Source organism: Oryzias latipes, chromosome 3 (assembly GCF_002234675.1).
Source record: "Oryzias latipes chromosome 3, ASM223467v1".
NCBI lineage: Eukaryota > Metazoa > Chordata > Actinopteri > Beloniformes > Adrianichthyidae > Oryzias > Oryzias latipes.
The window spans coordinates 38174166-38187257 of NC_019861.2; the positions used below are offsets into that span (position 1 = coordinate 38174166).

The following is a 13092-nucleotide window of genomic DNA, read 5'->3' on the forward strand; positions in this document are numbered from 1 at the left end:
TGAAGGTCGGAGTTTATTGAGGTTCTAAATGCTGAACATTTAACCCTTGTGCTATCTTATGACCCCCCCCCCCCCTTCCATTGAGGTGTTCTCCCTACCATGACAAAGTTGGATAAAGGTGGAAAGATTTCATGTAATCCATGGACACCAGTGAAGATCACAAATCATTGAAGAAAAAAGGTTCAGGGCACTGTCTAGTGGGTCTAGATGACCCAACTCCCAATGGTAAAGTGCCTAGGATAGTTACTGGAACCCCCCCCCCAGAAAGAACTGAAACACGGACCAATCACACTCCTGCTGTGTAGAATGTCCTCATGGGCTGAGATGGAAGCAGAGGAACGACCGAGGGAACATTTACAAAGGAGAACATGCAAACGCCACACAGAGAGAACCCAGTTGGGATTTGAACCAGGACCTTCTTGCTGTGATGTGAGCGTGCAGACCGCTACACCATCTTGCACTACTTGTGAGGAAACCTGCAGCTCCTCCTCAGATTCCTTTGATTAGGAGCTGCAGATGTTCCTCCCGGTTCCTCCGCCGGATGGGGGCTGGTTTTCGGGTGGAGGGGAACCTCCCCGTTCCTCAGCTGAGTGGAAACAGACGAGGAAGGTTAGCAGAAGACATGAGTCCGCTCCTGCTGCTCGTGCTCTGCAGCTCGGCCGTGGCGTCGGGGCGGAGGGACCGCTACACCAACCACTGGGCCGTCCAGATCCTCGGGGGTCCGGATCAGGCGGACGCGGTCGCAGCCAAGTATGGATACAGGAACCTGGGACAGGTACGGGTCTGTCACAGATCCTCGGAGGTTCCACCAGCCAGAGAGGAAGAGTGAGGAGAAAACGAGGAAGAAGAGGAAACATCCGGGAAAACCGACTTCAGAGACGCGTCATGAAACTTTTCCCTCAGCAAAGATTCACAGATGTTTCAGGACGAAGCTGAGAAGCTTCTGAAAACATCTCATACCTGACGTTAGTTTCTGATCAGCAGATGTGCAGCCGGCTTTTAGATCAGTTCCAGATTGTTAGTCTGTAAATAAAAAGGTTCAAAGTTGGTTTCTGAACATTAGAATGGGGGGGGGGGGGACTAACAGATTCCAGATTCTTGCAGCTCAGTCCAGCTGGACCCCCCCCCCTGCAGTTACAGCTGTGTGGGCGGAGCCGGATTCTCATTTTGCAGGTCTTTGTGTTTGGGCAGATCGGGGGTCTGCAGGACCTCTACCACTTCCACCACAGCAGGGTGGTCCGCAGAGCGACCCTCCCCCACAGGGGCCCCCACAGCCTCATCCACCTGGACGCACAGGTGAGACTCCAAACAGGCGGGGCGGGGCCGGATGGGGCTCCTCTCAGACCCGGTTCTTCAGAGTTGTGTGGACCAGCGGACACAAGCGTCTTCCTCCGTTTCCTGTCTGAACGGGTTCTTCCTCTTCCTCTGAAGGTGGCGTGGGCCCAGCAGCAGCTGGTCAAGCCAAGAGTGAAGAGGATCGCCCAAACAGACCCCGCCTTCCTCGGCTTCAATGACCCTAAATGGTCCAGCATGTGGTACATTGTAAGTGAGGTCCACCGCGGTTCCTCCTCCAAACGTCCCGATTCCTGACGCCTGTGGTTTCCTCAGAACTGTCAGGACGACGGCGGCCGCTGCCGCTCCGACATGAATGTTCTGGCGGCCTGGCAGAGGGGCTACACCGGCAGAAACGTGGTGGTCTCCATCCTGGACGACGGCATCGAGCGGAACCACCCTGACCTGAGCCAGAACTACGTAGGAACACCCTCCAGCATGGAGATCCAGGCAGGTTTGGGACACCAGAACCTTCCTCACCGGGCTTTGTTCTGCAGGATCATCTCGCAAGTTATGACATCAACGGGAACGACCACGACCCAACGCCACGTTACGACTCCCGCAACGAAAACGTGTAAGATGGACGGAGTCCTGCAGGGCTCTCCCTCAGGAACCGCTCAGGTTTCCCAGCTGCAGGTTCTGCTGGTGGGGGTGGGGCACAGGGGGCGGAGCTCCACGCTGCAGCATATTATTGGTTGAGGAGAACCTCCGTACTGTGGGCCGAACCCAAACACCTGACAGTGAAGGACGTTTACAGAACGTCCGTGGGCGGGGCTTCTGCTCAGATAAGGGAGGGGCAGCAGCATGACCCTAAGGGGTGGAGGGACGTCCAGCTGAACTTTGTGATGCAGGACGACTAAACCTAGAGCTTCTAGCGAGTATCTTAGTGACCACCTAGAGCAGGGGGGGCCCAGATGCAGGCCTGGGGGGCCGGTGTCCGGCATGTTTTCCAACCACCTGCCACTGAAGCTCCTTATTGGCTGAACTCACCTGATCAAGGTGATCAGCAGCAGATGAGGCAGAGATTCTGGAAAACCAGCAGGAGGCTGGCCCCCCAGGCCTGGATTTGGACCCCTGTTCTAGAGGAATCCTCTTCAGTCTAAACCGAGCTGGACTTCTGAGAAGCTCTCGGTCCCACCAGAACCAGAACACCAACCTCCACACAGATCCTGATCATGAAGGTCAAGCTGTGACCTGGGCGGGAAAGTGGAGCCGAGCGCTAACGGCTAATGCTAGCTGCACAGCAGACGCAAACTTCTGCTCCGTCGGTTCTGAAGGAATCAACATCAGAACAGACACGTTACCGCGGCGCTGGTCCAAACGCCACGTTCTCCTGGTTCCTCTGAGAGGAATGATTGACGGCTCTTCCCCGTGGAGCTCCTGAACATCTGATGCGTTAAAGAACTTCCTCAGAACCTTCTTCTGTGGCTCCATCTCCCGGTTCTGCCTGGACCCACGAGCCTCTGTGACGTCTGAGTTTCTGTTTCCTCTTTTCACATGGAGACATGGAACCAGGTGTGCGGGGGAGGTGGCAGCAGCGGCCAACAACTCGCAGTGCATCGTGGGAATCGCCTACAACGCTCACATCGGAGGTCAGTCCAGCCGCTGTTCTCCACACTTTGAAGGTTCCTGCTGCGCCTTTAGAACGCGGCGCCAAAGTTTCAGCAGAACCGGAATGGGTCCAGCTGAGCTGAAGGTCCGGGGAATCAGGTCCAGGTGAAACGTCTCCACTTCTTTCCTTCAGGTGTAAATGCTAACAAAAGGTAGAAACAGTGATGATGACGTCACAGTTGACCGTCAGTGAAGTCGCCACTGCTGCGGCCAGAATCCACACAGTTAGCCTTTCCAAACGCCAGGCCGTGGACAGAACCGACCAATGGCGTGCTCGCCGTTTTCCCTGACAAAGACCGAATCCACTCCATTAAAGGGGTTTCCGTCTATGATTGAAGAGTGGGTGGAGTCTGCTTTTGCGTCCAGACCAACACACAGCTGTTCTGCAGTGACATCACTGCCACGCCCCCAACGTTCCTTTGGCCTAGAGCAGAGGTGGGCACTGAGGGCCGCATTCCTGCATGTTTTCCAGCATACCCTGCTCTGGCATGTTCTAATTGGCTGGACACACCTGAACCAGGTAATCAGCCATGAGTAGGGCAAGACTATCTGGAAATCATGCAGACACACCGGCCCTCGAGGCCTGGAATTGCCCACCCCTGGCCTAGAGGCTGGTCTCTGCTCCTCGGTGGGTCTAAATAACCCCAGGGGGGAGCAGGACCGACCCGTACCTCAGACGGTCACGCCAGCGATGGCGAGCGAACAGCATCCTACAGGTTTAGTCCACATTGATGGTGAAGTAAAGTGTTCAGCCATTAGTGGGTGTTTTAGTGGGGATCTACGGCAAGCCAAAGAGGACAAGGTTTTCAAAAGGTCTCTTAAAGAAAGGCGTTTCATATTTTAAACATGGTCGATGGATGTTACAGAAGCTCCTCCCCCAGTGATTTAGGGAACAAAGAACCTTTTTTAATTTGAAAGGATTTTTCCAGATTAGAAGAAAGTTTTCATATTATTGTGAAAAACCTTGTTTCCTAAATGGGATGTTTTTCAGTCAGGAATCAAACTGCAGTTCTGTTGGTTGGATCCATGCAAAACCACTTCAGTAAGGTTCCCATCAGAACCAGAACCCGTGGTTCCGTTCGGGTTCCTCCAGCTGGTTCAGCGGCTGAACTGTTGCCTGCAGGGATTCGGATGCTGGATGGAGATGTGACCGACATCGTGGAGGCCAAATCCCTGGGGATCCGTCCGGACTACATCCACATCTACAGCGCCAGCTGGGGGCCGAAGGACGACGGCAGGACGGTGGACGGGCCGGGGCCCCTGACCAGGCAGGCCTTTGAACGAGGCATCCAGAAGGTCCTCTCTCGGGTCCGTCGGTGACGGAGGCTGTGGAGCCGGCGCTCATGGCTGCGTCTTCCTGCAGGGCCGCAGAGGCCTGGGCTCCATCTTCGTGTGGGCCGCGGGGAACGGGGGCCGCCAGGCGGACCACTGCTCGTGTGACGGCTACACCAGCAGCATCTACACCATCTCCGTGTCCAGCACCACCGAGAACGGGAACAGGCCGTGGTACCTGGAGGTCTGCAGCTCCATCATGGTCACCACCTACAGCAGCGGAGAGTTTCACGAGAGGAAGATCGTGAGTCCGCTTGGATTTGGACCAACAACCGCACCCTGGTGCTCACGCCGAGGCGATTCCCCGCAGGTAACCACGGATCTGTGGCAGCGCTGCACCGACGCTCACACCGGCACCTCCATCTCTGCTCCCATCGTGGCCGGAGTCATTGCTCTCGCCTTGGAGGCCAAGTGAGTCGTGTTCTGCGAGGAGGTCAGAGGTCGACTCGCTGAGCGTCAGATTTAAATCTCCTATCAGTGGCTGCTAGATTTGGGACAGGAAACCGGTCCGGAGCATCTGGGACCAGCTGCTTCTCTGCTTCCTGCAGTTTTCTGCTGAGCTGGAGGGACGTGCAGCACCTGCTGGTGAAGACGTCCAGACCCGCCCACCTGAAGGCCGAGGACTGGAAGACCAACGCTGCAGGACTCACAGGTGAGACTCCTCCCACCTCAGCTCTGGGCTGGAACCGTCTGAGCAGCAGAACTTTGCCGCTCTGTCTCAGTCAGTCACCTGTACGGCTTCGGCTTGGTGGACGCCGACGCCATGGTGATGGAGGCCAGGAGGTGGAGGCCCGTTCCTCCTCAGCACACCTGCAGTCAGGTGTCAGGGCGGCGCAGCAGGTGAGCAGAACAGACCCCCCCCCCCCTCCCGTTCTTTAGAAAGAGCAGAACCATCTGCAGCTGCTGCTTCAGAACTTCATTGTAGCTGGTTCCTTCAAACCCAGATTAAAGCTCTCTGGTCCTGGTACTGGTCCTAGTCCTGATCCAATCCTGGTCTGGTCTTGGTCTGATCCTGATCCAATCCTAGTCTGGTCTGGTCCAGTCCTGATCCAATCCTGGTCTAGTCCTGGTCTGATCCTGGTCCATCCTGTTCTGGTCTGATCCTGGTCCAGTCCTGGTCTTGTCCTGGTCTGGTCCTGGTCCAGTCCTCATCCAATCCTGGTCTGGTCTGGTCCTGATCCTGGTCCAATCCTGGTCTGGCCTGTTCTTGTCTGGTCCTGGCCCAATCCTGGTCTGGTCCTGGTCCAGCCCTGGTCCTGGTCTGGTCTAGTCCTGGTCTGCTCCTGGTCCAGTCCTGGTCTGGTCTGGTCCTGGTCTAGTCCTGGTTCAGTCCTGGTCCAATCCTGGTCTGGTCTGGTCCATTCCTGGTCCTGGTCTGGTCTGGTCCAGTCCTGGTCCTGGTCTGGGGTCCTGGTCCAGGTTGTTTCACGTTTGGCTGTTTTTTCTTTTCCTCTAAAACGTTATAACCTTTTCCGGGTCGTCTCCTCGTCTGGATGTGCTGCTCAAACAGACGTTTGGCCTCATTCTTCTCCTTTGGTTGGATTGACGCCGTTGGCGTGTGAAGTTCTCGTGTGGTGACCAGGAACCGGAAAGGAGCTGCAGAATGAAAACGGGTCATCCGTGTTCCAGGCACATCCATGCAGGACTGCGCCTGAACAGCAGCATCACCACGTCTGGATGTTCAGGAGACCCTCAGCAGCACGTCCAGCACCTGGAGCACGTGGTCGTCAAGGTGCTGCTGCTTCATCCACGACGAGGAGACCTGGAGATGGAGCTCATCTCTCCGGCTGGAACGAGATCCCAGCTGCTGGCCAGAAGGTGAGACGGGAACCGGATCTGAAGTCCTCCAGAACGCGGCTCCACCGGTTCAACGCTGCGGTGGACGGCAGCTGGAACATCATCTGCTTGTCTGAAGATCCTCTGGGTTTCATGATCCTGGGACTTGGAGCCCTCCACGGACCTCTCCAGGGCTTGCGGTGAGGGTCTCTCTGATCTTCTTCCTCAGGTTACTGGACAGCTCCAGCGAGGGCTTCAGGAACTGGGAGTTCATGACCGTCCACTTCTGGGCTGAGACTCCAAACGGTACGTGGACCCTGGAGGTCAAAGACACTCCATCCAAACTCCGCAACCTAGAAGTTTTGGGTAAGAGCTGCGGGCCTCACATCCAAACTATTATCATCATCATCATCATCATCATTGATCTCATGTCAACAGGAAACCTGAAGGAATGGACTTTGATCCTTTATGGTACCTCTCAGAGTCTGTACCAGGACCCTACTGCTCCTCCCCCTCGTTCAGGAGAGCTGGAGATCCCGGAGGAGCCAGAGGAGGAAGAGGAAGAGGAGAAAGAGTACAACGGTGAGAAAACTGATGAAGTGATCAAAGGTGTTCAGTCAAAGACAGCCCCCACCTTCTGCCTCTCTATTTGAAGCAAACCAGGAAGTCCTGAGGTGATCATGCGAGTCTATCCAAACAGGAATGTATCGTCTGCATAGAGTTACACTCTGTGCTTTCAGATTCCACCTCCTCCAGTTTTCTGAGTCACACTTTAAATTCAGAGAGGACACATTGATCTGTCGTCTCAGCTGTTGCTTGGTGAGTTTGGACTGACTCGAGGGGATGATGGGAACTGTTCTGATCCAGGCTCGTGCCACAGAGAATGTGGAGATCGGGGCTGTGATGGACCAGCAGCGGAGCACTGCCTGAGCTGCAGCCACTTCAGTCTGGCCAGCTTGAAACGAGGCAGGTAAGAGAAAAAATGAAGGTGGAGTTCTTACCTGTTGAGCTGGGACGGTCCTGACTGACTCTGCTCCCCTTCCTGCGGTTGAAGAACCTGCGTTCTCCAGTGTCCACGGGGAACCTACAAGAACGAGACGTCCCGCCTCTGCCGGCGCTGCTTCAGAGGCTGTGAGACCTGCGACGGACAGTCGGCGAGGGACTGCCTGTCCTGCAGGAGAGGCCTGTACCTAAACCTTCTCACCTCCAGCTGCTTGGACACCTGCCCCCCCGGGACTTTCCCAGATGAAAGTGAGTATGCAGCAGGGCTGAAACGTGGCTCCAGAACTGCAGGCAGATGTGGTTCTGACACTGGATAACATTGGATGATGAAGAGGAGGTGAAGGAGTCTGTGATGATCATGGAGACCTGGGCTCAGGAGAAGATCTGAGGATGTTTGATGCTTCCATCCTGCTCATTATCTGCTTCTTCCACACATGCAGGTCTGCAACCATCTTCCTGTCCTAAGATCGACGTTAGGAGGCTGGTTCTGAGGACCCTGTATGGACAGAACCATGACCTCACATCCAGACCATACCTACTGGGTTCAGTCCTCTGGTGTAGAACCTTAGTGAGGACTACTGAACCGCCATGTTCCTCAGTGAGATGTTTTTAACCTGAGACCGGCAGGGACCCACCAGGGGGTCTGAACCGCTTCAGCCTAAAGCCGCTGTAGACCTTCTTGAGTTAGAGTTCCAACTACTGACAGGGTTCTTGGTCCCGCCCATTCCTGGAAAGAATCTGTTGTCACGTCCAACCAAGATGGGGCTTTGAATGGTCCCAAAACCAGCTGCAGGTCACATGACCACAGCGTTGGTCCATCTCTAAAGGAACTGCTCGGTACCATCACTGGTCCCAGAACCTCATCCAGTCTCCGGTTTCATCTGCAGAACTTCCTTTTCCTCTCCGACCGTCTGCTCAGGAACGTTCTGCTCCGAGTCGTGGTGATTCCACAGGAACCATCCGTCCGTCGTTATTCCGACATCTTCATCTTCTGATTTGTCTTCTCACTGAACATGGAAACTTCTCTAGTAATCAGGATTTTACCGTAAAAATCCGGTGATTTCACCGAGTTCTACCAACTAACTCCAAAACTTGAACGTTGATGTTTAGAAAGACAATATTTTCCTTCTTCACTTTGATGAAGATGAAGGCCTCTGTGACGCTCTTCCTTCAGGCTGATGGCGGCTCTGGGTTCTAACATCTGTGTTGCAGGTCAGCGGCGCTGCGTGGAGTGTCACGCCAGCTGCATGGAATGTGTCCAACATCCAGACGTGTGCACGGCCTGTCACCATGGTTACAGGTACATGAAGACCACCTCCGGGCTGTGAGCCTGTGAGGAGCAGCCGGTAACGGCCCGTTCGCTTCAGTCTGGCAGGGATGGCGTGCGTCCCCGAGTGCGGCGGCGGGACCTTCTTCCACGTGGAGGAGCTGCGCTGCCGCTCCTGCCACTCCTCCTGCAGGACGTGCTCAGGTGTGGGAGCCGCAGGAACCTCCTGGCGCGTCAGCGCGGCCTCCGGGCTCTGACCTCACTGTGTTTCAGGGCCGGGGGCGGAGCAGTGTCTGCGCTGCGCGGAGGGCTACCTGCAGCAGGAGTGGGGGTGTGTCCAGGTGTGCTCGCCGGGGTTTTACGCGGGAGAGGCGGCGGGACTCCCTCATCAGATCTGTACCAGGTGGGTGAGCAGTGCAGATCCTGCAGGAGAGGGGTTCTGGTTCCCCAGTTCTGGTTCCGCGTCTGCAGTTCTGGTTCCTCTGCTTTAGGTGTGAAGAAAACTGCCTGAGCTGCAGTGGACCCAGAAGCAGCTGCAGCAAATGCAAGGCGGGCTTCAGTCTGATCAGCAGAACCTGCCTGAAGAACGCGTCCTGCAGCAACGGTAAGTCCACCTTCACCTGAGGAACCTGCTGCAGAAGCTCCTCCCCCTTACAGATGAAAGCTATACTGTCTGCAGCAGATGAAGTCTTCTGTGAGATGGTGAAGACCAACCGCCTTTGCCACAGGAAGTTCTACCGGCAGTTCTGCTGCCGCACCTGCCTGATGAACGCCTGAGCGAGCAGAACCTCCAGAACCGCAGCAGCAGACCACAGAAGGACAAACTCCCATGTGAAGATCCCACACAGACGCCGTCCTCCAGAGACCAGCAGACTGAGCTGCTTCCTGCAGAGCCTCTGCTGCTCATTGGTGGCTGTGGAAATGGAGGCGGGGCCTCTGTGGCGATGGGTGGGGCTTAGACGCTGCAAAGGCAGACGTCTCCCTTTGGATGATGGATGCTACTGCATCCAGAACATCTGTAGAGGCTTGGTTCTGCAGCTGCTGTTCCTGTTAGAAGATCCCTGCAGGAACCAAGATTTCAAAATAAAGTTCCTGTTTAACCCTTGTGCTATCTTAGATGACCCCCCCCTTCCATTGAAATGTTCTCCCTACCATGACAAAGGTGGATAAAGGTGGAAAGATTTCATATAATCCATGGACACCAGTGAAGATCACAAATCATTGAAGAAAAAAGGTTCAGAGCTCTGTCTAGTGGGTCTAGATGACCCCACTCCCAATGGTAAAGTGCCTAGGATAGAAGAAGGGTTAAGACAAACAGGAACCCCGAAGGAACCGTTTCCTGTCCCGTCACAAGCATTCGGACCTTTGTGCAACTGAGCCGAGCACAAAACAGGCTGCATCGTCTTTCTGGGGGTTACCATGGCAACCCTGTGTGGAGGGGCGGAGTCTTCAGTTGTATCATTATCAAATAAACAGATGTGAGCTTTATTTTTGTCTGCACATTTAAAGTCATTGAACAAAAACGCCAACAAGAGTAAAACGTGCACACACTGTAAAACGTGCACGCTCTGCTAGGCGGAGCTCGTCTTGGTCCTCACAGGTGGGTGTCGTCACAGGTGTCGTCACAGGTGTCGTCACAGGTGTCGTCACAGGTGGGTGTCGTCGCAGGTGGGTGTCGTCACGGGTGGGTGTCGTCACAGGTGGGTGTCGTCACAGGTGGGTGTCCTTTCTAACCCAGAAGCTGCATCTTCAGTCTGAGACCAAAAGATCATCAAGACTGCTCAACAACCCTTCAAAATAAAAGCCCATCACAGCTCGCTCTGCGGCTGCAGTTCCTCTGACGTCCAGTGGGAGGAGCCTCTGTCACAGGTCGATGCTGCCGTGAACTTTGAACTTCTTGGCAGAGCGCTCGCTGGCTCGCTGCTCAAACCTGCTGCCATAGATGTGCGAGACGAAGCCGTTGACCTCCACAGAAAACACGCTGTTCCTCTTAGGGATCACTGCGGAGACAGGAAGTGACATCACAGTGGCGTCACCACACCTTGCCAGCAGACACCAGCTTTCCTGTGAAAGCTCCAGTGACGAGATGAGATGGAAGGAAGTCTGAAACCGTCCACAAATGCAAAGCTCCAAACTCCTGAGGAGCTGTCCGGGTTCCTGCAGAACCGCCTCCTCGGGTTCTCCTCGGGTCCGACACCTCAGAACCTGAAGGAGCTACTCCCTCACCTTTCAGGCGGTCCTCTCTGGTGATGATCTTGAAGACGTGCTTGAACTCCTGCAGCAGGATCCCCGACTGCCCCACATACGACGGGCATTTGGACCGGACCACTGCGGAACAGAGACACGGACGATTCTTCTGAGTTCTGGGGCAGGAGGAAGACCGAGCATCTCTCAGAACCGGATCTCCATCATGACGAAGCAGAACCCCGAAGCCTCAGCGCCTCAGCTCCAGGCTGAAGGAGGTTCTTCTGACTCAAAGAGCCTCCATGTTCTCCGAGAAGAACGTTCTTCTACATCTCCCGCTGCTGAGTTCAGAGGTTCTACCCTCAGAGTCCTGCTGGTCTGAACCGGCCTCCAGCCTGACAGGTGGAACTGACCTGTGATGATGGCGCCGTGGAGGTCCGCCTTCAGCAGCTTCTGCTGCACAAACTGAGGACTGCTGGAAGAAGCAGAGACTCAGCGCTCGGTTCTGCTGGAGGAGACGTGGAACCTGCCGGCTTACCATGTTGGTTTGAGTCCGGCGCACAGGTCCAGGACGTACCGCCTCCAGAGGTCATGCAGAGGCAGGAAGAGCTCGTACCTGCGGAGGAAACCACACGCGGTGAAGCGGCGCCGGCCGGGAGCGGCTGGACGGGAGCGGTCCACACCAACCTCTGGTGTTCTGGTCTGATCTGGAAGACCTTCAGGGCCTTCTTCTGCTGCGCGGTGAGCCCTTTGGCTCTCTTGCTGCTCCTCTTGGTCTTCTGCTTCTTGGGCCTGGCGTAGCCCAGGATCACGGCCTTGTGGGTCAGCAGGTTCTTCAGGTCGTGGTTGCCGGGCCGCTGGAGGCTGCTGCCCAGAAAGGCCTCCGTGAACGCTGCCGCCTTGGAGCCGCTCTGAGGCTGGAGAGGAGAGGAAGTTATTCCAGAAGAGACGTCTCCGCTCAGAAGATCCTGCAGACGCCTCCTGACCTCCACCCCCAGGACCTTCAACAGCTCCCGGGGTAGCGGGGCTCGAACCAGCGCCTCTGTGGAGGAACACAAACAGGTTTGAGCTCATCCAGGACTCTAGAACTCTTCTACGCCTCAGCGAGTCCGGACAGCAGGAACCTTCCTGGACTTCCGGGCTGAAAACCACAGAACGTCTGCTGACTTGGTTTTTGATTTGAAATGGTTGATTTCAAGCAATCAAACCAGAATAATCCACAAAAACATTACAATCAGCAGTTATACATTCATACAAAGACGTATCAAACTGAGGATAATTAGACATCAAACTAAATATTGCTTTAAAGGGAGGAGAATAAATTTATATAATCCTGTTCTTCCGTCACCATTTTATCACATGATTTATCATCATCCGGTTCCGGTTCAGACCGAATTAAGAATCCTTAGGCATCAATAAATCACACGACAAACAGGAATGACTTAAAAAATGATGTAAAAAATAATGTTTTAGAGATCAACATGGCACGGTTCTTCAGCTGGATCCACCGTGATCTGTTCCTCTGATGGATCCGTTCCTGATCCTGAACACAGATCCATCTTCATCTCAGACACATTTGCTGGTTTCTTCATCTGAAGGTTCCTCCCTGAACCCTGTTCAATGTTCCCTGACCTTCATGAGGACCGACGCGAGGCTGGCTGGACGTTGGTGTTCTGGTTACAGGAGGAGGAAGAGGAGGAGGAAGAGGAGCTTCTCCACCTGCTGGCTGGAAACTTCTCAGAAGTCCAGCTCTGTCCGAGGAGACTGGGTTAGTTCTGCAGGAGAACCGCAGAACCCTGGACGTTTGGTTGAGGGTTAAGTAACCAGTAAAAACTGTTTCTTTGTTGTCATGACAACCAGCGGAACTAATGCTGGACACAGAACAAATATAAAAAGAGAACAAACTTAAGTTCTACCAGCGGATGTCGGAACCAACAACAGAACCCGCAGTTCATCCGACAAAGCTGCACGTGCCAGGCAGCGCGTGCGCTGGGAAAGATGCAACGAGAACTTTCCGCTCTTTTCCCTGTGAAAACATCACTCACCCTCCATGGAGACCGGAGCCACGAGGAAACAAAAAACACGAGAATCTGTCAGAAGAAACTGTTTTCAGCCAAACTCCAACGAACTTCCTGCTTCGCTATCCCACCTTGATGCCGCGCTCACGCGAGCTACAGCGCCCCGCGTGGCCTGGAGGCGGAAACACAGCTCCGACGACAGAAACGGCTTCAAACATTGTTTTTATGCAAATCAGTCCTTCAGAGGTCTGACAGCGGGGCAGGTTCAGGCAGGATGGAGCCAAACCTGCAGGATTCTACCCTGAATGCCTCCATGCAGACCCGCCTCCATGCAGACGCCCCTCCACGCAGACGCGCCTCCACGCAAACGCGTCTTCACGCAGACGCGCCTCCACGCAAACGCGTCTCCACGCAGACGCGCCTCCACGCAGACGCCCCTCCACGCAGACGCGCCTCCACGCAAACGCGTCTTCACGCAGACGCGCCTCCACATAGACGCCCCTCCACGCAGGCCCGCCTTCATACAGACGCGCCTCCATGCAGACGCGCCTCCACGCAGACGCGCCTCCA

At 55.0% G+C, this 13092-nt stretch overlaps 2 protein-coding genes across 10 annotated transcripts; one reads left to right on the top strand and one right to left on the bottom strand.

Annotated features, from left to right (window-relative positions):
• The first annotated feature begins 204 nt into the window (after positions 1-204).
• Positions 205-9436, top strand: pcsk6 (proprotein convertase subtilisin/kexin type 6). Of its 7 annotated transcripts, XM_011493739.3 has the most exons (21): positions 205-775; positions 1192-1296; positions 1432-1542; positions 1609-1752; positions 1830-1906; positions 2836-2924; positions 4067-4239; positions 4307-4519; positions 4586-4686; positions 4824-4927; positions 4998-5115; positions 5905-6093; positions 6281-6417; positions 6490-6633; positions 6919-7021; positions 7106-7302; positions 8266-8353; positions 8421-8524; positions 8594-8723; positions 8812-8924; positions 9000-9436. In XM_011493739.3, exons 1-21 carry the CDS (start codon positions 542-544, stop codon positions 9095-9097), a joined length of 2772 nt encoding a protein of 923 aa, XP_011492041.1. In that variant the 5' UTR covers positions 205-541; the 3' UTR covers positions 9098-9436. The 7 variants fall into 7 exon arrangements, with proteins under 7 accessions (XP_011492041.1, XP_020556399.1, XP_020556400.1 ...); XM_020700740.2 differs by having other exon boundaries at positions 1192-1542; XM_020700741.2 differs by having other exon boundaries at positions 4307-4686.
• A 348-nt stretch (positions 9437-9784) lies between these two features.
• On the bottom strand, positions 9785-12717 carry pop4 (POP4 homolog, ribonuclease P/MRP subunit). 3 transcript variants are annotated; one of them, XM_011493741.3, is made up of 7 exons: positions 12550-12714; positions 11491-11546; positions 11192-11421; positions 11043-11120; positions 10918-10976; positions 10547-10648; positions 9785-10320 (listed from the first exon to the last, which is right to left on the bottom strand). In XM_011493741.3, the coding sequence occupies exons 1-7, from the start codon at positions 12554-12556 to the stop codon at positions 10184-10186; spliced, it is 669 nt and encodes a 222-aa protein (XP_011492043.1). In that variant the 5' UTR covers positions 12557-12714; the 3' UTR covers positions 9785-10183. The 3 variants fall into 3 exon arrangements, with proteins under 3 accessions (XP_011492043.1, XP_004085369.1, XP_011492042.1); XM_004085321.4 differs by having other exon boundaries at positions 10918-10979; positions 12550-12709; XM_011493740.3 differs by having other exon boundaries at positions 10918-10979; positions 11192-11546; positions 12550-12717.
• Between the last annotated feature and the right edge of the window lie 375 nt (positions 12718-13092).